The 25,445-nt window shown below is 41.0% G+C and overlaps 2 protein-coding genes across 2 annotated transcripts in view; one reads left to right on the forward strand and one right to left on the reverse strand.

The window, feature by feature from the left end:
• Nucleotides 1–25,445, reverse strand: part of LOC310786280 (FRAS1-related extracellular matrix protein 2-like) — a gene marked incomplete at both ends in the record, with an annotated part of 317,396 nt that overhangs the window by 167,826 nt on the left and 124,125 nt on the right. The window lies entirely within an intron of this gene.
• LOC310786289 (nuclear factor 7, brain-like) lies at nt 1,234–20,260 on the forward strand. Its single transcript, XM_083647453.1, has 8 exons — nt 1,234–1,448; nt 4,403–4,614; nt 7,208–7,253; nt 8,306–8,401; nt 10,239–10,463; nt 11,695–11,717; nt 14,661–14,782; nt 17,640–20,260. The coding sequence occupies exons 1-8, from the start codon at nt 1,263–1,265 to the stop codon at nt 18,167–18,169; spliced, it is 1,440 nt and encodes a 479-aa protein (XP_083503579.1). The 5' UTR covers nt 1,234–1,262; the 3' UTR covers nt 18,170–20,260.

The following is a 25,445-nucleotide window of genomic DNA, read 5'->3' on the forward strand; positions in this document are numbered from 1 at the left end:
ACTGCTTCTGCCACCCACCAGCGTACTGCTCTGTGTCTATGTGATATTGTTATTGTTGTTAATGTCATATTTATTCAAAATACAATGGGCATCGTGATTTTGTTGTAACACTGGATATGTGTGAAGACACTCATCTCAGGAGTTCTTTCCTTTGCGGATTATGGACTGTGTGTTGTAACACAATCTTACTGTTGTTGACTCAAGAGAATACAGAGCCACTTTTCACTTGTGTTTGACTGCTAATAATGATATGGTGCTGTGAACATGCCTATACTGTATCCATCCATACTCAATGATGTGGCCCCTACATTATGTTCCTGTAAGCTTTATTTTGTCACTAGCACAGTGTGCCAACTGTTTTTATCAAATGATGTAAACAGCTGCTTATAAATCAATATCACCACTGAAACCACTTTTGTTGCAAAACTCATGTCTCCTGTTAATATCACTATAGTGAAATATCTTGTTTACATGTGTTGTTAAACATGCATCTTTCTTATTCCACTCTAAATATTTGTCTTATTCTGGAGTCATCACTGTATAAATTATTTCCAGTATTTATCTGCTGATGTGATGAAATCAGCCGAGTTGTGAATCACCGTTGAAAGGTTTATACAAATGAATATAGGCTACAGTGCTTTGATTTGTAATAAATGTTCAATCAATCAATTACTTCTCACATCAAATGCACTTTTTGAGTCCCATGATCCCTCACATGCCAATCCAAGCTATGCAATGTCATCTATACCCACACAGCCATTTACCCCCATGTATATGACAATTTCAGCACAAAGAATCAAACTTGATATTTGCTTTGTGTCTTTATGAATGGGTTTTTATGTATATGTATTTAAGAATAAATATTGTTGCTTATGGTAGGTTGGTTCAATCAGTGTTTTCATGCATATGTCTCTCATTAGCACACACACACACACACACACACACACACACACACACACACACACACACACACACACACACACACACACACACACACACACGACACAGCACATTCTAAATGTAAATTCAGATGCATGGATTATTGTTTGTGTGTGTGTGTGTGTGTGTGTGTGTGTGTGTGCGTGTGCGTGCGTGCGTGTGCGTGTGCATGTGCGTGCGTGTGTGTGTGTGTGTGTGTGTGTGTGATGATTGGTTTAAGACGGAGATGACGCACAACAATCACTTCCTTCTCCACTTCCGTTCCCTTCTGTTCCCGCTGCTCTGCGCTGTTGTGTTGTGGTTGTGTTGTGTTGTGGGTGAACATGGCTACCGCGGGAGGTGCCGGAGAAGATCTGAGGAAGGAGCTGACATGTGCCATCTGTTTAGACTTCTTCAAAGACGCCGTCATATTAAGATGCGGTCACAATTTCTGCCGCTTTTGCATCTGCATGCACTGGGATGAGAACGGAGGGGACTACAGCGGCTACCAATGCCCCCAGTGCCGAACGGTATGTGCTTCCGCTAGCTAGCGTCACGTTATCACCTCGTTGTTGACTTGTTTTCCCATCGTGTAACTTGTGTCACACTCACACAATGTGCCCGGTGCGGACGCAACATGTCAGGATATTTGCGCAGACTAGCTGGCTAGATCATAGATGTGGTATGTGGAAAATATGCTGGTTAGCTAACGTTAAGTGCTGCTGCGTGATGTAACTTAGCTAGCGTTGCAGCTCTCTAGCTAACTTAGCCTGGCTGGTTAACGTTAGTTAGCCAGCAGGAGGTAAGAGGTAACAATAAGGTTAGCCAACTTTTACACAAGGCACTAATCCAGAACGACTCGCAGTAAAGCCCATGGCACACCAATCAAACATTCTCCAACAAACACGAACAGACAATTGTCTGTGAATGTTGGCAGATGTTGGAGATTGTTTGAAAGCATTGCACACCGACCAAACATATTATTCAGCACAACAGTTGTTCTAATTTCAGCCAAATGGTGGCGGTAATGCAACAATAACTATGCCAACTGCCGTAAAACACCAAAGAAGAAGAAGCTGACCAAATAACTTCCATGTTTACTTCGACCTACACTGCTGATGCTGACCAGACACATTTAATGCTAAAACATTTGACCATGAAATGGAGAGTGAAGAGGACATAATATACGGTCATTTAGAGACACTCATTGGAATATTGTGTTTAAAATTGGCAAAATGTCTTCAAACATGCAGAAAACATCAGAGGAAACTATGGCGTCGGCATTATCACGTTTTTTTTGCCACCGATTACCTATGAGAAATATCTGCCCAACCGATCATCGACCGATTACCGATCCCCGATATATATATATAGATATATATATCTATATATATCTATATATTTATTTTTTAAGCAGCTATAGCAGTCTATTATAGAACAGTTTCCATTTACATATAGGCCTACATTTCATGCATCAAATTGAAAGTGCAGCACATTTTCTTTTTTTCTACATCAATATTTTATACTGTGTAGTAGGCTAAAGGAAACCGCCAATTTGTGTGTGAGATCATTGGAGCACAAGACTGTGTTGAACTAAATGGCTAGAAGAATGTTCTTTATAGTTCAGTCCAGTTCCCTCAGTTCAGTTTATAAAGGAACAAAAATATTCCACTTCGGGATTTCCATGTTACCAGTTCAATGCAGTTCAGTTCACTCAACAAAAATACTCCATTCCGGGATTTCCTTGTTACACAAGAAAAATAACTTAGACCCAAGGAAAGTATTTTATCGATTTATAAGCTAAAGCTAACTGGAGCTATTAACATTACGAGGATACATGCAAATATGGATCAAACACGGACATAACAGCATGCAAATGCCTCGGTAGGCGGGAGGACTGGAGGTAACTTCTCTCTGCCGAGTCTGCTCTAATCACCAGCTGATTTGTGTGATTCAAAGACGCAAGGGGTGTGTTGACAGTCTGGTGTAGTGTGTGGAGGTGAGTACACTGACGAAAGCAAAGCGTGTGCTTTGCAACACAATGATATAAACTAGGGGTGCACTGATCACGTTTTTTGCCACCGATCACCGATTGCCGATCACCTATGAGAAATATCTGCCCAACCGATCATCGACCGATCACCGATTACCGATCACCGATATATATATATATATTTATTTATTTATTTATTTTGTAAGCAGCTATAGCAGTCTATTATAGAACAGTGTCCAATTGAAAGTGCAGCACATTTTCTTTTTTTCTACATCAATATTTTATACTGTGTAGGCTAAAGGAAACCGCCAACATGATTTTTTGTGTGTGAGATAATTGGAGCACAAGACTGTGTTGAACTAAATGGCTAGTAGTTCAGTCCAGTTCCCTCAGTTCAGTTTATAAAAGTGTTTATAAAAAAATCGTTCCACTTCGGGATTTCCATGTTACCAGTTCAATGCAGTTCAGTTCACTCAACAAAAATACTAAATTTTCCGAGATTTCCCTGTTACACAAGAAAATAACTTCGACCCAAGTAAACTATTTTATCGATTAAGCTAAAGCGGCTAACGCTAACCGGAGCTATTAACGTTAGGAGGATACACGCAAATATGGATCAAACACGGACTTAACAACATGCAAATGCCTCGGTAGGCGGGAGGACTGGAGGTAACTTCTCTCTGCTGAGTCTGCTCTAATCACCAGCTGATGTGTGTGATTCAAAGACGCAAGGGGTGTGTTGACAGTCTGGTGTGGTGTGTGGCTGTGTGGAGGTGAGTACACTGACGAAAGCAAAGCGTGTGCTTTGCAACACAATGATATAAACGTTAGAGCACAATATGAAAGTTAAACGATAGACATTGAAGACATGAAAATGGGCTGCCTCATGTTTCTCACGTGCAGCATGATCGGCTATGCAATCGGCGACAATAAAGAAATATCTGCAGCAGCAGATCACATATTTGAGGTCAAAATCGGCCGATACAGATTGCGTGTCGATCGATCGGTGCACCCCTAATATAAACGTTAGAGCACAATATGAAAGTTAAACGATAGACATTGAAGACATGAAAATGGGCTGCCTCATGTTTCTCACATGCAGCATGATCGGCTATGCAATCGGCGACAATAAAGTAATATCTGCAATCAGATCGGCCGATACAGATTGCGTGCCGATCGATCTGTGCACCCGTAGTTATTGAGAAGACAACACAAGGGTGTTGCCGTGAGCTGACCAGACAACCGCAAACACCGAACAAGCACGGATTGAACATGTTGAATCCGGGCGAACATCGCCGAACATGAACAGACAAGGACAGACAGCTATGGCACACCAACATCTACGTGTGTTCGTGTTCCTTCGTGTTTGTTGGAGAATGTTCGATTGGTGTGCCATGGGCTTAAGAGAGTAGATTGCCCCTGCCAAATAACTTTGATGTTGCTTGTTACAGATTTGTGCGCCTTGTTCAGTTCATTTCTTTGCTTGTCCAGGTTTTCACTAAGAAGACCTTCACCAAGAACTACCTGGTGCAGAACCTGGTGGCCAAACTGGATGACCTGGAGTCTCTGGGTTCTTGTCCTGCGCCTCCCAAGCCTGTTAAAGTCGATGGCAAGTGTGAACAACATGGAGAAGAGCTCAAGCTCTACTGCCAGACTGATAACAGGCCTATTTGTGTAGTCTGCAGGGAGTCTCGAGCACACAGGTAACGTTAGGCAACTTTTTTACTTCAACCTGGAGAAATTGTAGACATATTTAATCTTGCCTTTGATGTTTATTATTGCACCATCTTAAGTTGAAATATCACTCTTTGAAATGGGACAGGACAGAATGTGGATGGAATTATAGTCAAGTGAAAATAAATTGTGCTCCTTTTTGCTGGGGACCCGGACGGTCCCCACTTTGAGAACAACTGACTGAACTAAGGTGTTTTTTTTAAATGAGGTTCGATTTGTTTAGTCTAAATTTCACCTAAATTGAGAGTATCTATGTTGTCGCCTAATATTACTTGCTGAATGTGTTTTTTTGCTCTATAAAACCATTGTCAAATAAAAACATTTGTTAGATAACATTCTTATCCAGGCAACTAGGGCTCCAGCATCCAGGTTCAGGGCATGTGGCTGTTCAGACAGCAGCTGTGGGCAGTGGCACTGACTGAACCTGAAAACTCTGGGTTACGGGACAGTCTCTAACCACTAGGTCGCTATCACCCCAAAATAACATCATATACTACTAGTATAAAAGCATACTACTACAGTAACATCATGTTAAATAACATCATATACTATAGGGCTGTCAATCTTCCTCAATAATCCAATTCGATTTGCTTTTATTTTAATATTAAATTTGTACGGTAATCGTTTTTTTTCATTAATTTTTAATTTTACCTATAGACATAAAGCCTAGTCAGCATGTTGTTGTTATGTACCGTTCTGTTCACTAGAGGGCAGTCCAACCACTCAAATGTCCCCTTGTATCCTGTAACATTGACCATTGAATGAGATAGATATGAGAAGATATTATTATATATAAATTATTATAATATATTAATAATATATATAATATATTAATATATATATATATTCTACATGAGATAGAAAGATTACATGAGAAGATTAAACTCGTGTCACACCCTTCTGTGGTCAAGGCAATCTTCTCTTCACTGATCATTTTTCATACTGAGCCCAACTCAACTCCAGAAACGGAAGCTACAGATGATTTTATTTTCAAAATAAAAGCGCTAATGTATTACTGCATGACTCACTGCAGGTTAAAATTAACTTTTTGAAGGCACAACATTATGGTAATTTAAAACAGGTTTCTATGCAAATGTTTTCATTATTTCCTCTTTGGTACGTGTGGTATTTCAGGTCGTTTTCACACCTGCCTAGTCCTGATCCTCGTTTCGGACCAGATGCAAAAATGATACATTGTTTTGTTTTCCAGCTGGTTCGATTCGCTTTCACACCAGCCAAAAAGCAAGCGGACCAAATAGGGCTGCCAAGCCTCCCAGATTGACCAGGAGACTCTGGTAGTCTCACGGGATGGAAAATAGGCTATAAATTCCCAGAGATTTTTTTGGCTGAAATTCTGTGTGTTGGGCAATGTTGTAGCCTACCCCGTCAGTCGGGACCGTTGTGCGTATGCATTATGTGACTTGTGACAGGACCAGCGGCAGTCTCATTTAGCCGTTTGCTAGCTAGCCGCCCTTTTAACGTACAAGCTTCAAAACTCATAAAAGTGGTCCTCGTGTGTGAAGATGATATTACTAAACACTGGTTCGCGTTTGATTAAGCCAGCGTTGCCCAGAGAGATTATCAGAAGCATCGTGCCAAAAACCCATTCAAAACTCCCATAGGCGAAAACAGTGAAGAACCAGGAGTGTTAGCATCAATGATTTCCGGACTCGTTCCTGCGGCTCTCTATTAAAAGTGTAATAAGTCAAAGAAAAAGAATAACGTTTCGGTCGTAAGACCTTCATCAGATTCCTCTTCTGATGAAGAGTCTGTTGAGTTTTCATCATTCTGAGTGCCAAGTAGAGAGGCTTGCGCGCACACACACAGTCGCACGCACAGACGCACACACACACGTATCTTCATGTTCCCAGTTCCCACACACGTCAGCCAGCAGAGTGGACGAGGGCTTAATCTCTCAGCCTCACACACACAATCCTTGTGAGGTCGATGGTAGGTTCATGCTCCCCAATTTCCATCTTTGAACTGGAACTAGGGGAACTCTAGCAGGAGTGTCCAATGTTTCATTAGAGTCCAGCCCTGTCCATATAGCCCTAATAGAAAAAATTCTATAGCTGTTTTCAACTGAATGGAAGTGAATCTGGCACAGGCTCCAGACAATTTTACTGAAGCGCTGTGGCACTCAATGTGTTAAGAACCAAAGACAAAGTTAATGTCAATGAATGAAAATTCTTAGATCTAACTATTGACAAGTGATTGGGGACTGGGGAGATGTAAACACTGGCGTATTGTTTTATAAGAAACCTTTAGCAGGTCATGTAGTAGAACAAGACTATAGGTCGAAACCTAGTATATGGCTGTACAGTGTGCGATGTGTTTATACTAACACTAAGTCCGTTGGATAGAGGATTGTTGAGCTTCGTTATGCCCTGGTACCTTGAAAAACCTTTCCAATCTGGCCATTTCTGTTGAACTGCTCCGGTGCCAAGAACGGTCCGACGTTTGTATGTCTGTATTGCATAGCCATAGAGGGGCTCAAATGTGTTTCAGATAGATGGGAGCTTTTGCTCTTTAAATCACTGACTGGCTGATTTGTCATTACAGACAACATGAGGTAGTACCAGTGCCAGAAGTTGTGAATGACATGAAGGTAAGGCTCCGTGTATTTTTAACAGATGCAAAGTCTTTTGCCTTCTGCCCCACTAGTCTCCAGCAGTGGGTTGCACCAGCTGTGCGTAAGTTGAAACGTAAGCTAGTTTGAACGTAAAGTCTCACTAAGTCCGAGTTTACGCACTACTAAAAATATTTGGGTTGCACCAAGTGAAATAGTTTCGACGTAGGCATGAGTTAGAACTTAAATTTTACACCTACGTCTTACTAGGTGTAAAGTCCTCCGTAAAATAGCAATTGGCACGGATTGCAACTTGGCATCATGGCGCATCGTTGTTTTGCATCCGCAACGCGCTCTCCGTGATCAATTATTACACCCTTTGATATTTATGACTCACGCTTTTATTTCCCACAAGCTGCAGCACTGCATACAAATTAAAATAACCGCAATAATTTAGCGAGGCAGGATGGTGGTAAATTAGCCTACAATACTGATGAGGGGCTCACAGATAAATGTTAACAGTAATATGAACCTAAATGAACGTTACTCAATAATGTTCTCATTTGGTTAGTGTTGATGAAATATGAAAGCACTAACTTGTTGCGGTGGGCAACATGTCCCGACTGTTTTCATTCCACTTAATTAAACAACGGTAAATAAACACCGTTTCCACCGTGCTTTTCACTGATTGGCTACAGGAAGTGAAAACGTCATTTTCCGCGACACTATTTTGGTTAGTGTGGACTTTAGGGTCTACAGTTAAGATGTATCTTACGTCTCCGTGGTGCAACTAAACAAAGACACAACTTTAGTGTCAAACTAACTAGTTTGAACGTAGCAGTTAGTGTGGACTTTACACCCCAACTTAAGAGAGAACTTACGTTCAGCTGGTGCAACAGGCTGCTGTATTTGAAAATCCACAGGGGCCCTTAGCCTGTCACCGTATGTCTTCATTACTTTAGGATTTGAAATGGCCTGGTTTGCCTGTGGTTTGTTCGATATGATCAATCATGCATTATGTCCCGTTTGTGTGTGTGTGTGTGTGTGTGTGTGTGTGTGTGTGTGTGTGTGTGTGTGTGTGTTTCCCTCAGACGGAGTTGAAACTGAGGCTGATGGAGCTCACCTGGCAGAAGTCTCAGTGTGTGAAAGTCATAACTGCGGATGAGCGCACGAAAAGTGAAGTGAGGGTACGGAACAAACCTCCAAGCATATCGACTTCAGATTCATACTAGTTAGTCGTCAAATAAGATGTTTCGTGTTTAAGCACAGCACATTAACATTAGCGGTGTCAAAAATAATCGATTATAAGATGCATCGCGATGCGGACGTGCACGATTCTGCGTCGATTCACAAATGCCAAAAATCGATTATTTATCGAAAAATTTATATATATACCGTAATTCTGCCAATAAGAGCCCGGGCGCTTATGCTAAATCAATTTGGACCTGGCGGTAAAGGGAAGACCCGGCGGCAATTAGAGTCAGGCGGTTATTGTCATTTTGACATAATTGAGCCAGGCGATTTTTTTTTTTTTTTTTGTGATCAAATTTTTATTCAATTTTGTCAAATGAAGATCATGACAGTGGTACTATAAATAGTACAAGGAGTCATATGCATACATACAGCAATTGACAGGCTATATTTATATCACCAATGCGATTATTATTTTTTGAACAGAAATGCCTGCTCAGCAAAAACGGAAAGTATCAAATTGCTCATTTAAACCAGTGAGATAGTACTTAGTACACACAAGACGGTAGGTACAGGCAGTTTTGAACATGCCTAGTATTGTACAACGGACTGGAATGAACGAAAACAACTGAGTGATAGCCTTCATCTTCATCGTCATCATCATCATCATCCAACGTTACGGTATCAGTTCATTGCTCTCCTCGTCTCCCTCTGCCAAACAGCCATACCATATTTTAAACAAGTAACATTAGCCTACCGCTCACACATTCAGTTGTTTGTGTTTCATTGGAAAGAAACTCTCCCAGCATAGCAATGTAGAAGGCACGCTAACGTAGCTACCAAGCTAACCAAACAACACTGCAGTAGACAAAACAAGCAGACTTACCAAATACTGGTAGGTAGACGCCAAGTTTCCAATACATGTCCAGTATAATGGGTATAATCCATACTGCATTTATGATCGCTGTTCTGTTCCACTGAGAGAAATGCACTTTTACAAGGCACAAGTTAACATTAGGCTACGCTACGTTAGCGTAAGTTGCCCACCGCTCTCAGTTAGACACTGCGTCTCCAGCACGTTGCCTACAGGAATCCGTACCATTAAACAATGCGGTATGCATACTTGAAACATGTCAGTTACAGCATGTATAAATAAAATATAAAACTGTCTGACAGCAGGAGAAACTTCCGCCTGACTTCCTCCAAAACAACGTCATTACCGTAAGTGACTGAATTTAGTCAACACAAAAACATACAGTACAAAAAAACGTATTTATTCTAAAAAACGCCCTGGCGGCAAAATGAGTCAGGCGCTTATTATGCTAAATCAATTTGGACCCGGCGGGAAATGGAAGACCCGGCGGCAATTAGAGTACAGGCGCTTATTGGAAGAATTACGGTATATATATATATATATTTTTTTAATAATCGAATAAAATATAATGGAAGTACATGCAGTTGTTTATTTGGATCATAATACAATGCAATTCCAAATGCACTTTTATTTTAAAAGTAGCCACACAGTGAGAAAAAAGAAAGTGAGAAAAAAGAAATCATGTATTGGGGAAAAAAAGTGATGCATCGATTTAAGATGCATCGAGATGCATCGATAATCGTAATCGAATTGAATCGTAGCCCTCTGAATCGTAATCGAATCAAATCGTGAGGCCAGTGAAGATTCACAGCCCTAATTAACATGCAACACAGGTATCTATAATAATAAACATACAAAAGCAACACTGTTGCCCATCAGGCTGAATATGGCATACTTTCCCCCCAAGCTTTGATCTCAAATTCTTCATACTGCGATGGTGTCTTTTTGTTGTTGTCCAGATGAAGAAACAGAGACTGAAGGAGAAAATTGGGGGGGATGTTGGCGCCTTGGTCCAGTTCTTGCTGGATGAGAGAGACTCCCTGCTGGAGAGCCTGGATGCTGAGGAAGTGGCCACCATGGCCGCCATAGACGAGAACTTGAAGGTGGCGGAGACCGAGGCAGCAGCTGTCGGCAAAACCATCGCTGATATTCACAAGCACATCGGTGGAAAAACTAGCTTCGAGGTCAGTCTGACAAAGGAACAGTGTAATCCACAGTTACCGTAACCACAAGGTAGCGCTTAAAGTACATTCAATACAGAATTGAAGCCTGAAATTTGGCATCCAAAGTAAAATGAGAACAGAATAAAGTACCAAAAGTGTTTTGGTGTCCAAATACTGTCAAAGGGTTATAGTAGCTGGTTGTGTACCTTATGACATTAGCTACTCACAAAAACCACTAAAGATCATAGTTAAAGGAGAATTTCGTTTTTTTCTAACCTGGAGCCATCTCCTGCCATTAATTATGATTTGTCCACTCACCAGGCGATCCCCGCGGCGTATCTGGGCGTCCTAGCGTTGTTTTGATATCAAGAGCGTCCAAGTCAGTCGTAAAGTGGAGTTGATTTGGGGCCAAGTGTGAGCCTGTATTTCCTGCATCTAAATAGCTATTTTTCTTCCCTTTTTCGCCAAATATCGCCGTAATCTGATCCGTCAACATCCAGCCGAGTGTTATTTCACCCCAGGCTGTTTCCTGGAGTGCACAGGGATCAAATTACCTCAAACGTGATCTAGGTCACCAAGTCTCGTGAAGTCCCGCGATACTTTCCTGTCGACTGGCCAAATACAGGCAGGACGCTTTGCGGTCGTGGTTTTAGCGTAACCTATGTTAAGTTAAGTTATCCTTTATTTATGTGGGGTTTGGCATAACCTTCGTTATTTCGAATCCCACATAGGTTACGCTAAAACCACGACCGCAAAGCGTCCTGCCTGTATTTGGCCAGTCGACAGGAAAGTATCGCGGGACTTCACGAGACTTGGTGACCTAGATCACGTTTGAGGTAATTTGATCCCTGTGCACTCCAGGAAACAGCCTGGGGTGAAATAACACTCGGCTGGATGTTGACGGATCAGATTACGGCGATATGTGGCGAAAACGGGAAGAAAAATAGCTATTTAGATGCAGGAAATACAGGCTACCACTTGGCCCCAAATCAACTCCATTTTACGACTGACTTGGACGATATTGATCTCAAAACAACGCTAGGACGCCCAGAAACGCTGCAGACATCGCTAGGTGAGTGGCCAAATCATAATTAATGCCAGGAAATGGCTCCAGGTTAAAAAAAAACGAAATTCTCCTTTAAACAAAGCAAGATTGTTCTTTGACTACATGGTTTCCCAGTTCACCATGAAGTGAATTCAAATAAAAAAAATCGAAATGTAATTAACATTTGTGTTTTCGTTCTTCCAACAGAGTCTCGCAGAGTCTTACAACGAGTAAGTGGCTTCAAGTTTTAGTCCCTGCATTATCATTTTAAAGGACCAGTGCCCGGTTGCATAAACCACCTTAAGTTTCAAACTTAAGTTCGTCCCTTAGGCAATAATATCTTTCCCTAAGCCAGGGATACTCACCTTGCTTTGCCCGGGGGCCACTTTCGTGAAATGATAGAAGGCCAGCGGCCAGTTAATAAACGATCAATATACATTTTTCTGTAGCGGATTGTAGGTTTTTGGGGTGTCAGCTGGAGTTTAGTCTGACAATGTTGTGCACACCGGATAGTTAGTTAGGTTAAGTACATACATAAGTGCCTGGGTAGCGAGCAGATGGCGGTATTTGACAATTTAGCAGCTAAATCATAGATTATTGAAAGATATTCCATATTCCAGACTGAAATGCTATAAGTATTGGGCAGGCGTATTGGCCAGAATGACATGAACATTTGGACACTTATTCAGCGAATATCTTGCATGTTGCGTTCAGGTGCACTGTAAAAAAAAAATATATATATATACCGTAAATTTCGGACTATAAGCCGCGGCTTTTTCCCCGTTTTTTGGCCCTGCAGCTTATATAACGGTGCGGCTTATCTATGGATTTTTTCAGAAAAAAAAAAAAAAAATCTCTCTTCTTTAGCACTCGTTCTAACTATAAATCCACTTCTGTTTTAATTTCCTCTCTTGCCCTCTTTTCACCACACCGCGGACACTGTGTGCACTGTAAAAAAAAACACAGGTGGTGTTGTGTTATGTTGTTTTGTTGAAATGTTAATAAATGGGAGCTTCCTCAAACAGCCATCTCTTTCCCGACAATCCCCTCTGTGCATGAACCCTTTAATTAAACATTAAAACACAATTTAAAAAAAAACAAAAAAAAAACATTAAAACACCTGCGGCTTATAGTCCGGTGCGGCTTATATATGTAACAAACAGGCAATTTTGCTGCTGCGGCTTATACTCCGGTGCGGCTTATAGTGCGGAAATTACGGTATATATTTTTTGCAATTCCATGCGGCCTGCGGGCCGCCAGTTGAGTATCACTGCCCTAAGCTAAGGGATACACCACTTTTTGGTCATTCGGTCAGTTTTGTGCAAGTTAGTTGAATTCAACACACGTTGTGGGTCAGGATCTGTATCATTAACGTAGGTGCATTTTGTGCACCCCTCCCCCCCGTGCCAGTACCCGATTACTCGTTCATAATAGAACGAGAGTACTCGAGTATTTAAATTACTTAAAATGCCCATCCCTAATTAAGGGTATGCATCCTGTTGTCACTGCACTAGTGCCTCCTCTGGTTGTTCGGGGCGGGAGGGGAACTGGGAAGGATAGTGTGATCCCCCCACATGCTACGTCCTGCCGGCAAAACTTCTCACTGTCAAGTGAAAAGATGTGGCTGGCGACTGCACATGTGTTGGAGGAAGCATGTACTAGTCCACAGCTCATAATATATTGGCAACGCGGGTGGAGCAACGACCGGGAGGTGGAATTGGCCAAGTAAAATTGCAAGAAAACGGGAGAAAAGTCGGTAAAGTGTTCGCAAGAGTTCAGCCATTATTTGCTTTCCATTGCCATTTTCAAATTGGCCAATAAGAGGCACCACAAACACAACAAATTCATATGACTGAATCATTCATCCATTATTTCTGCCCGCTTTGAAATCCGTAGGCCACTTGTTAATAATAAAGCAATAATGCGGCTTGCAGCTAAGTGTTACGTTGTTACGTAACACTTAGCTTGCAGCTATGTGTTACGTTGTTACGTAACACAGCTTGCAGCTAAGTGTTACGTTGTTACGTAACACAGCTTGCAGCTATGTGTTACGTTGTTACGTAACACTTAGCTTGCAGCTAAGTGTTACGTTGTTACGTAACACAGCTTGCAGCTAAGTGTTACGTTGTTACGTAACACAGCTTGCAGCTAAGTGTTACGTTGTTACGTAACACAGCTTGCAGCTATGTGTTACGTTGTTACGTAACACTTAGCTTGCAGCTAAGTGTTACGTTGTTACGTAACACAGCTTGCAGCTAAGTGTTACGTTGTTACGTAACACAGCTTGCAGCTAAGTGTTACGTAACAACGTAACACAGCTTGCAGCTAAGTGTTACGTTGTTACGTAACACAGCTTGCAGCTAAGTGTTACGTAACAATGTAACACAGCTTGCAGCTAAGTGTTACGTTGTTACGTAACACAGCTTGCAGCTAAGTGTTACGTAACAACGTAACACAGCTTGCAGCTAAGTGTTACGTTGTTACGTAACACAGCTTGCAGCTAAGTGTTACGTTGTTACGTAACACAGCTTGCAGCTAAGTGTTACGTAACAATGTAACACAGCTTGCAGCTAAGTGTTACGTTGTTACGTAACACAGCTTGCAGCTAAGTGTTACGTAACAACGTAACACAGCTTGCAGCTAAGTGTTACGTTGTTACGTAACACAGCTTGCAGCTAAGTGTTACGTTGTTACGTAACACAGCTTGCAGCTAAGTGTTACGTTGTTACGTAACACAGCTTGCAGCTAAGTGTTACGTTGTTACGTAACACAGCTTGCAGCTAAGTGTTACGTAACAATGTAACACAGCTTGCAGCTAAGTGTTACGTTGTTACGTAACACAGCTTGCAGCTAAGTGTTACGTTGTTACGTAACACTTATGCGGTTAAAGTTAGTTATTTTTTTTGTTGCTTTTTTTACAACAGCGCTGACGCTATGATGTTGCAGTGGAACAACCTATTAGCCTTCGGTTCTTATCAATGTAAGTTATTTGGCACAGAATCAGATGGCGTATGAGTCTGACTATACAAACATACTGTATTAGAAGGTTTGAAATAGAACACCAACCGTTATACAGATAGAAACAACTGACTGGAGGAGGAGGACTTTAATCCCAGAAATGTGTTTGTGATTAGAAGGCTTTAGTTGTGCCTTTTCTCTTTCTTCTCCCACAGAGCCATCAACTGCAGTTCCTTCATACCTCTTGATCCAGTGAGCTGTCCCTCTGACTGGACAGACTTCTCAGGGCCTTTCCAGCTCATCATGTGGAAGAAGATGATGCATGTGCTGCATACCAGTGAGTTTCCTCTATACACACAAACACACACTAAACACATTTATGTCGCATTGCATTTGTATTGGGCACTAGGAATTAGAGCCCGACCGATATATCGGTCCACCGATATGTTGGCCGATATGCCGATATTTTTTTATTTTGTATTTTTTAAGTCATAGACAACATGTTGTGTATATTTGATCTTTTAACTTAATTCAAGTTATATTTTATATTTCGTCGCTGTCGTTCCAGGACCTCGAATGTGCCTTTTTTCACTTTTTTATTTTTTGTCATGAATCAATGCCATTGGTCACCCTTCACGTCTCTGTGTGGTTTTTAACAAATGCAACCAATGGAAAAGCATTAAAACGAGCTTGTGAGTAAATCTCGTAACGCCATTCGCCCTCAATCTGTCAGTCAAACCTCGAAATTCGCCCCCTACCTCCGTGTGTACCCCCCCACGCAGGACACTAAAACCCGGAAAAGACACACGGCAGACGCGCTGTGTATTTCTCATATCGTTTTGACTAATCCTGGCTTCCTCTGACGTTAATATATCAATCAAATGTTTTCCAGTTATTCCTAGGCTGCAAACTTGTTTTAACATGCAAATCGGAGTGTTTTCTGAAGAGAATAAAGTAACGTTAACGCTACGTTATGTCAGACTATTTCTCACCCCATGCCAAAGCCCCCGCTTCGGCCATGAGAGGCGAGGGGCAATGCTGCTGCTGCTCCTGCGCGCGCCCCCGCGGCCTGGAGCTTGGGGGCTCGTGCATGAGCATGCGACTGCCTCCCGCTTGACTCGCCGTGAGAAAGTGCTTCCAAGTCGGACTGATAATATAAACAACATCATTTGAGCTTATCCAGGTAAGATATTAATAAAGTAATGACACATTCAGCGGGAAACTAACTATAATTAAGACGTGCCAACTTGGACGACATTTGGTTCAGTAGTTTAACACATTCACTGCCAGCCGTTTTTTTTTTACTGTAGGTAGGTTCTGCCAGAGGGTTTTTTTGAGGATTCTGGCTCATCTTTCAAGACCCGAGGATTCTTTTCTGCTAAGATTTTGTGAACACACAATATCTCAAAAGAACTAATAGAATGTGTGCTTTCTCTGTCTAAAAGAGTTACTTTGTAGAGTTAGTAGTTATGTAAGCATTAGCAGTTGAATACAGCATGGTTTCAGCGTCTGAAAAATTATTTTGAGATAAACGGCTTTTTGTGAAATTCGATAGAACAGTCACTTTAACCATTCATTTTTGGCATCAGTAAGACGTCAGACATCTAAACAATAGTTTTGAACAGTAATTTCCTCCATAACAGCAGGAAACACCCCTCTCATTCAAACTCCTCCCTCCGTGTGTGTTCTTCTTGGCTGCAGCGGGCATGTCACAAGCTCGTTGCTGCTGCTGCTGTAACCTCGCGTCACCAGGCTCACTGCTTCTGCTGCTGCTGCCTGTCTGCTGGCGGCCGCTGTGCAAGTCTGGATCGGCTCGCTCGTTTCTTGTGGTTTGTGTTGAGAGCTTTGATGAAGCTTTTGCGATTCTGGTCTTATTTATGCTGCGTGTTTCAAAGTGTGTTCCACCCGTAATCTATTATGCAAATTTGCAATCCCGCACCGCCAGCAATCAGCGCGAAAACGAAAGCGTTTTCGCCATCCATTTTCATGAGAATGGCTTCCTCACACATGCTTTTTGCTTGCCTTCCTCTAGTCTGGGAGAGCACTGTCGCCACTTAGTGGGTCGGTGGAATGGGTTGTACATGTTCGGTGGCTCCAATAATTATATAAGAGATGTAAAAGGGTTAGATGCACATCCCACGGTCAAAAAAAAAAATTCATTTTTTTAACGTAAAAACACGTCATTGGCAGTCAACCGTTGGATTTAGTTTGACGTAAAAACACGTCATTGGCAGTGAACGTGTTAAGAGCAAACAGGTTTTTTTTACTTCCTGAAAAGTTTCTGTTTTGGAAATTCGAGGTCCTGGAACGACAGCGACGATTTGTTATATTTGTGTTTTTGTATTTCCTAGTTATTTATAATTATTAAATCCCCAGTTAAGTTTACTGTTTCATTGCATTGATGTCATTTTGGACAATAATGTTTATTGATAAGCTGTAAAATATCCTGCCTACATTACATATCTCAAGTCATGTCAAGTCATATCTTTGTCAAGTGTTTGATATTTGAAGGATCATTGCAAAAACATTGTGTAACATAATGTGTATATTTAATAAAAGAATATCGGCCGATATATCGATATCGGAATTTTATTACTCCCCAATATCGGTATCGGCATCGCCCTCAAAAATCCAGTATCGGGTCGGGCTCTACTAGGAATTTACAAGGTCAAAGTTCAGGAATGCCCCTTGTGATGTCACCTGACCTCAGATTCCCTACCCCGATCTCGGGGAGCCTCGCCAGCCCCGCCCTCAAAAGATGGCAGGTCCGCCCTTCAACAGTAGTGCAAAGTTGTAGTAAAATACTGTTGATCAGCACTTCTCTTATTTGTGTCTCGTTAAATCAGCCATACACACAGTACTGTCTAACTTCTATCTGTGGACATGTTGCATGTGCAAAATACAACAAAATGCTTGGTTATCAACTTGTTATGGCTAACAACGGCTAACCTGGCTATAGCGAACCTTGGCTGGTTTCCCGGTTGTTTTACTGGAAGGAATGTAGTCAACTCGGGTGTGACATCACTCAACTGGTATATGTATAGTAGTATAATGGTGCATTGCTTTTGTATTGGAACTAGGAATATAATATTCCTAGTTCCCAATACAAAAGCAATGCACCATTATACTAGCACTCGTAAGTGTTGAGATCTGAAGTTCTGTCACAACCTTATTTATCTCTCTGTGTGTTGTAGTGCCTCAGAACCTTACCTTGGACCCCGACACCGCCCACCAAAACCTGATAATCACAGACTTCGACACCAAGGTGGAGGAGGGCCACGTCCGCTGTCACGAGCCCGACCTGCCGGCCCGCTTCAACCGCTTCTGCGGCGTCCTGGCCACCGCTCAGTACGCCCACGGCCAGCACTACTGGGAGGTGGACGTGAAGGACAAGGGAGTGTGGTACCTGGGAGTCACCACCGAGTACAGCAACAGGAAGGGCTTCGTCAGCCTCACCCCCTCCGCGGGCTACTGGAGCCTCTGCCTGCAGGACCGGCTCTACGCCAACGGGGAGAACGGGCGCATCCCTGTGGCCGAGTACTGGAACTCCCCGCGCGTCGGCGTCTACCTGGACTACGACAACGGACGCCTCAGCTTCTACGACGCCGTCACCATGAAGAAGCTGTACATGTTCGACACCCGCTTCGACGAGCCCGTCTGCCCGTTCTTCAGCCCGGGGAAGAACGATCCGGGGAGCAGGCTGCAGATATGCCACTATTATTGAGAGAGGGAGTCCTTTCTGTTTGGTTTGGTCTGAAGAGAGGCTTTAACGGTGTGGACTGATGTTCACCACCAGTGTTTCCACACATTTGCTGTCAGCAAAGTTTGATCCTATAGTTCCTGGGTCATATTACCTTTTGAGAGTGTCTGATTTTAGGGTAGTTTGCTGTTCTGGTCTTTGCCGGTGTTGTTGACAAAGTGAAAAGGGTTACACATCATAGTAATGTGTGGTTAATTATAATGAAGAGATTGATTTCTCTTCTATTTTGATACCTGAAAATGTTGAAACTGGTTGGATTTGAACGTGGACACACGGTGTAGGCTGGGGATCGGTGAGGTGCTTTGCGGTCTATATGATCAGTGTGTCTGCAGGGATGCACATGCCTCATGCTCTTGTTGATTAGAGCATAAATGGCATCTTTCTTTCACACGAACAACCACAATGCCATACTACTGTATGAGCCCCTATGGGCTATTGCTAAGCAGTGCCAATGTTATTGCAGTGATGGGCAACATTGCAAGGACATACGACAGTTACTGTATCATATATTAATAGCCTCTTTTTTTTTTACATTCAATGAGTCTATTTTAGTTTTTTGCCTGGTACTTTGTTGATGCTGTTTTTCTGTTACAGATGCTCCCTGTACAGGCCTGTTGGTCTAAGAAGTCATTTTGTCAGCCACTGAATATACATCATGTATGTCATTTTGGCTGGTTTGTTACACAGCTATTTTGAGAATATTCTTTCTGACTGAAACAAACTGTCTCAAATCATAGAGATCTCAAACATTTTAAATCATAAAACTATGTAACCGTACGTACCTTGATATTTTATGATTTGCCAGTTTATGTCGCCCACTCGTGGATCTGGTTCAACGCTAAATGGCAGTCTGTTAACAACGGGTCGGAGAGAGCTAGGTGGGCTCACCTCAAGTACATAAGAGTTTTATGATATATTTACATTTATTTACAAATCATCTATTTTCTTCACCAAATTGATTTAATGTTGATTAAGGTTACCTACTTTGGCTTTCAGTACTGCAAGATGGTTCTGACGATTGGTGGTCCCATTAGCCATGCCCACTCTTTCTCAATGTTAAGATACTGGGCCAACTGTGAATTTTATGCTTTTATTTTTTAATGTTATTTTGTTTATTTTTGAATGTATAACTACATACAATTGTTGGCAATGACTATAATAGCAATTTCCTTTTTGCTGTATTCTTAGAATTTTCCAATTTTGATCATAACCATAAGAAGTATTTTGATTTGTGCCGTGCAATTTCACACAGTGTAGTTTTGGACCTACAAATACAATATTTGCTACCCTACAGGTTTGTACGTTTTTTCAAATGAAATAGTTTAGAAGTATGGAAGAAAACCATTTAAGAGTGATCTTTGAAAATAATTGGGAATAGCCATTGCAAGAGTCAATCTATGTTTCCTTTTCAATGTTCTAGGTGGCATCAATTTATTTTCAGTAGTGTAAGCTAGTCAAACGTAGCATTGTAGAACCATGTTTAGCTTTGAGTATTTGATAATAAATGTTTTGTCTCATATACTGTGCTTGATTTTGTATGTTCATTATCATTACTTTAATTCATTCCCTGGTAGTTGAGAATCAACTGTGTTTATGGTGCTTTGGATGTGCTTAGCATGTTAGAGACTTGAGAATGACATGAAAAGAGGATTTATTGTCATTTGTTTCCTTTGAAGCCACAACCCATTTGCTGTACTTGCCCAAAATATCATTATTACCCTTATTATAAAGTAACCATGTAAACGTTAGCAAAGTATGACACATTCCTCAAATATTTTACCTGCAATCTAATTTGTCTCATAAAAATGCATTACTGTAAAACTCATAACCCAACTTGTGTTAGCAGCAGGCTTCAGTCAAAATTCATTGAAATATGTTGTATGTATGTACATACGTAACATATATTGTGTTCTGGACACAGAAGGATGGGAAGGTCTCTTGAATGTTGGGTGTTTTTTCTGCCTCTTTCAGCAGCAACTGAACTTGTTGAACTTACTGATTATTTGCATACAATTGTCATCGCTAACATAAGCCACTGCAATACTCTGAATTAAAATTTACAGACTCCAATTTGCATATTCTTTGCACTGCATTTCAGTGATAATTCCTTAAAAAAACATTGCTGGTTTAGTTTAGCTTATTAGATTCAAGATTCAAGATTTTTATTGTCACTCCATGGTACAAGTATCACGTGTGAAATTCTTGTGCTGTGGACTCCGTTTACAACATAGTGCAAATAGTACAAATATAACAGGGCATATGGGTGCAAAAACAACAAGAGACACAACAAGCATAAGGCAGTATAGTGATAAGACAAGTCAGAGACAGTGGCATATTCACTGCACATAGGTGCACGTGTCGGGTGCATACTTTAGACGTGCTTAAACATTTTAAATTCTGCGTATTTGACATACAGGTGCAAATAACATATTCCTTATTAAACATACAATTAAACTCGGCATATTAAATTCGGCGTATTTGACATACAGGTGCAAATAGCATATTCCTTATTAAACATACAATTAAACGTTAGACATACGTAATGGTAGCAGCTACAGTACGGTACAGTGCGGCTACTACACTATTTGTGTATGTTAAGGAGTCTCGTGGCCTGCGGGAAGAAACTGTTCCTCAAGCGATTTGTGCGTGCTTTCGGAACCCTGTATCTTCTCCCTGAGGGTAGCAGGGAGAACAGGCTGTTGTGGGGATGGTTTGTGTCTTTGATGATCTTCAGGGACCTCCTGAGGCACCGCTGTTTATACAGTTCATGCAGATCTGGCAACTCACATTCTGTTACGTGCTGTGCCGCGCGTCTCACTCTCCGTAGCGCCCTGCGGTCCATGGTGGTACAGTTCCCGTACCAGGTGGTGAAGCCGCCAGTCAGCAGGCTTTCAATGGTGCCTCTGTAGAAGTCCCTGAGGATTTCTTTCCTTAGCCCAAATTTCTTCAGGCGCTTGAGTCCGTGTATTCGCTGTTGGGCCTTTTTGACGACAGTGGCGGTGTGGCCGGCCCATGTCAGGTCCTGGTGGATATTAGGGATGGGCATTTCTAGCAAAAACACTATTCGAAATTCGCTGGCCAAAGTCGACTTTTAATCGAAATTCGAAAATTTAAAAAAAAAATGTAAAAAAAAAAAAAAATTTTTTTTTTTTTTTAAATTTAATTTTTTTTTTACATTGACATTTTCGAAAATAAAAAACTGTTTTGACAATCATGAGTGGTTCATTAAATATTTAGTAGGCTCAGGTCTGAGTGCCAAAGGGGTGCCAAAGTCACCCCCTCTCCCTCTTCATGGGATTTCATCCGCCATTCATTTTTCCAGAAACCTTGCTTAATTAAAATGCTTATAAAATAAATTGTTTTACTTGCTCAAACCAAGCGATTCGACTATACTTAGAATCAGGGGAGACAATGCAACATTTCACTAAAAAAAATTTTTTTTTTTTTTTTTTTTCGAATTTCGATTTTCCATAATAAAAGTCGACCTTGATAATAACAACGATTATTCGAAAATTCGAAATTCGATGCCCATCCCTAGTGGATATTAGGCTCCCCATTGGCTGCAGCAAATGCTATAGCTATTCTTAGTGGGGTCTAACATTGCTGGTTGGTTTGCATAATGGTTTTTTATCATCAAACATACTGACAGTATAAAATTATTAAGTGTCACTACTTCAGTTCGGCGCTTCTTTATCCTCAGTAGTTTGAACACATTTTAGGCTGATGTGATACATCTAGTGTAGAGTGATAAACCGCTGCTTGCTGTGTAGTCTAGTTGTTTGCTGGTTCAAATCCCACCTGTCTCTCTTTAGGCTTTCAAATCAGATGCCAAAGCACCATCTGACCGGGGGGAAGAACCCTGTGAGCCACTGAGTCTCACGAGGTCAAGTCATTTCTGTCAGAGCTTTTCAGTCTTTCCTTGGGAAGTTGTTCTTCAAGGTCCAAACTTTCATTTAGGCTCAAACCCAAAACCTCCAAACTGGTGTGGCCACATAGGTGTCATTCAAAAAGACCCTTGTCACAAGAAAACCCACCTGGGGACCAGGGCATACCACCAGTGCCAACATCATCCCATGCGGGACTCGAACCCTTGACCTTTCTGTGAGGGGACAGCACTACCATTGCACCACCATCCCCAACCCTCCTAGAGGGGGCAACTTGATCCATGGCAACAAGGACAGTCATCAAGTGTTAAAGTGACTGTGACATGTGACAACATGTGACGTCATGTCAGTCTGTCATTGCCAGTGAAAATTACTCACCTGACTGGTTTAAAAGAATGAATACATTTAGGAAGGATTAGGTCAAGTCTTGTAAAAAAAACATTTGGACAAGTCATATTAGTGTCATTCTTTAATATTTACAATCACACCTTTGCCATGATTACATTAAATGTAGTGATTACTTATTGTAAGTCTGAACTTGTTATATAGTATACAGGATGTGACAGTTATAGGTGATAGACTGACATAAAATAAAACTATGCAAAGAAACAATGTGAGTTACCGTTCCAATATCAGGGACAGAAAGTTTATTCATAAAACGCAGAGGAAAAGACATTGTGTCCGTGTTAGCTGGTGGTGTTGAGAAAACCTTGAAAACATTAAGCTACCAAACAAATGAATATAAATACTGGAAAATCCATGATAAAGGTGCTCGTCAGCTACAACAAGAACAATGTGATTGTAATATACAGTACACTTTGATATTATGATAAATTATAACTATACACAGAGGCATATATTACTCTTGCAAACTATATAACTCTTATAATCTTTGTGTTTTGTGCAATGTTCAACAACAACTTACAACAATACATTTTGGCAGAGGGAAAAGTTACTGTTTTTCTTAACCCATTGATACCTGATGCAGCATTTGCGTGTATATCCCTCACTTGTGTGTATCCCTTTAAGACCCGCGGTCTTAAAGGGATACACAAATGCTGCATCAGGTATCAATGGGTGAATGCGAGCTCATTGGGAAGAGGCAAAAGAGAAGTTTCTGTTTTCAGTGCTACAAGTTGCAAGGCCTATGTACAAAGTAGTTTGGCAAAGAGAGGAGACAGTTCAAATGCACCAATTAGAAAAATAATTTGTAGAACAAATTATGTAGAAAACAAAAATAAATCAAGATCTTTGAAAAAAAAAAATACAGCAAATTATGTGTATACAACTTTGTGCTCTTGATCTTTGCAAGTCATACAGATGGCTACTACTTGGCATAACCTCCTATACAGTAGGCTACTGTATTGGTATACACTCCAGTGTTAAAGTCTTCTATTCTGTTTAAGTGCTGGAATAATAAGTATGCAGTGAAATAATATGGACAACTAATTTGACAATATATACACTTAAATATGCATATGTACAACTAAGGTTGTAGATATGAATACACAAAAGTGCAGGTAATAGTGGGGTCGGACCCAAGATGTTTGTTTTGGATAAAAGAAGAGAAAAGGACTGGGCTGAGAGTTCATGTTGAAATGCTAGTTCAGATGTTACGTTCCAAAACCTTCCAAATAGCATAAACTGCGGTGCTGAAACAGAACTGTTGTGCTTGATGCTCGTCTTTGGGTATTCACAAATATAAAACAAAGTAAAAAAATCAAAACAACGATAAAGCCTTTATTTGCAACGATGCCCTAGGTCAACTCATCTTATGGTTGATCGGTAAAGAGGAAGAAACCCAGCACCATCAAAGAAAGTGATATTGACATGTGGGGAATATGGGGATCTCGGCAGAGTGATAAGGTGCAGGATGAGGAAAAGCAATCAATCCTTTGAAACAACACATTCCTGTCCTCTTGTGTTCTATTGTGTTGTTTCATGATAAGAAATGGTGAGTCTTGTGATTGAAGTAACACAACTCTTTGAACACTGTTGCCCATCAGTAAGCCCCATAAAAAGACTATTGGGCAAAGAGTTTTGTTACTTCAATCACAAAGCAACATCTTCTCACCAGGAAACTGAGAGTACATTTCTGATTGTATGTCTCACTTTGTTGGGACTGTTGACCATCTACATTGTCGCAACCCCCTCCACCACCACCACAAACAAATAAAAATAAATAAATAAATAAAATGCAGTGTATCGCCAACTTGAGACTGTCAGGCTGTCTACCGGTGATGTCACACTGACAGAGCTGAAACGTCCCACTCCGGAAGTACATTTCCCATTAATTCCTCCCCCCCATATAATAGGGATTTTTGTTTATTCCCTCTTTAATGTTTTTGACAGTGTAAGGTCGACTTACTATGAGTTTGCCAGATTGTGAAAAGACTACAGTACTGTATGCTCCTATGGTGTTTTATTCCTGAGTTCCTTGTGAAATACTACACTACCCACAGGCTTTAGAGAGTTCCCATCAATCGGAGAGGTTCCTGTTACCGTAGCAACGCTGTCCACTCCAAAGTTTGCTGATGATTGTGACGTGATATTAGCCCTTGTTCACACCATAGTCAGGCGGCTTAGCGCTAGATTTGAGCTGGATGTGGACAGTTCTGACAAAAGCACTTTTTTTGTACTTACTCAGAATTCCGTCGCCGTTCCATTTTTGATAGGATCCACCTCCAAAAACGTTATCTTCCATCTTGGAATTTCCACGTCCTAAAAAACCTATTTCTTACAATATCTCAGCTTCTAAACCACTTAGGATAACAATTTCAGTGTCTACATACATTTTGAGGGCCAATAAAGGAATACAATTTTAGCGGTAAAAAATAGTGTCCCATTAAAAAAAAATCAAGTCAGATGGTTTTTAATGGGTTTAGTGGACACAGTAGGTGGTTTAGCACTTGATTTGAGATGGATGTGGACATTTCTGACAAGCACCAAATTGTCCACAAATGCTGCCCATGCCCACTTCCTGCAAATATATTATGCCGGCCATCTTGGATTTTTAAGTTGGCCGCAATGTAAAAAACCTATATCTACCAATATCTCAGCTTCTAAGCCACTTATGATCACAATTTTGGTATCTAAACATACAATTTCAAGGTCAAGGAATAAACTAAACCATTTACAAATGCATTAAGACTTTAATTTAACATAAATAATAAATTGTGCCTAAAAAATAATAACTGTTAATGTTGTTAACTGTTAATGTATGTTGTGTTGTTAAAAAAAGTACAAAGCCTTTATTTAGATGGCTATTTCATTATGAAATGTTTAAAAACATAGCTGGTGCAGGTTACAATGGTAGCTGGGACGTAACCCAGGTGTAGCGGCACAAACATCCTCAG

The sequence above is a fragment of the Poromitra crassiceps genome, assembly GCF_964638095.1.
Source record: "Poromitra crassiceps genome assembly, chromosome: 1".
In the NCBI taxonomy this organism is placed as follows: domain Eukaryota; kingdom Metazoa; phylum Chordata; class Actinopteri; order Beryciformes; family Melamphaidae; genus Poromitra; species Poromitra crassiceps.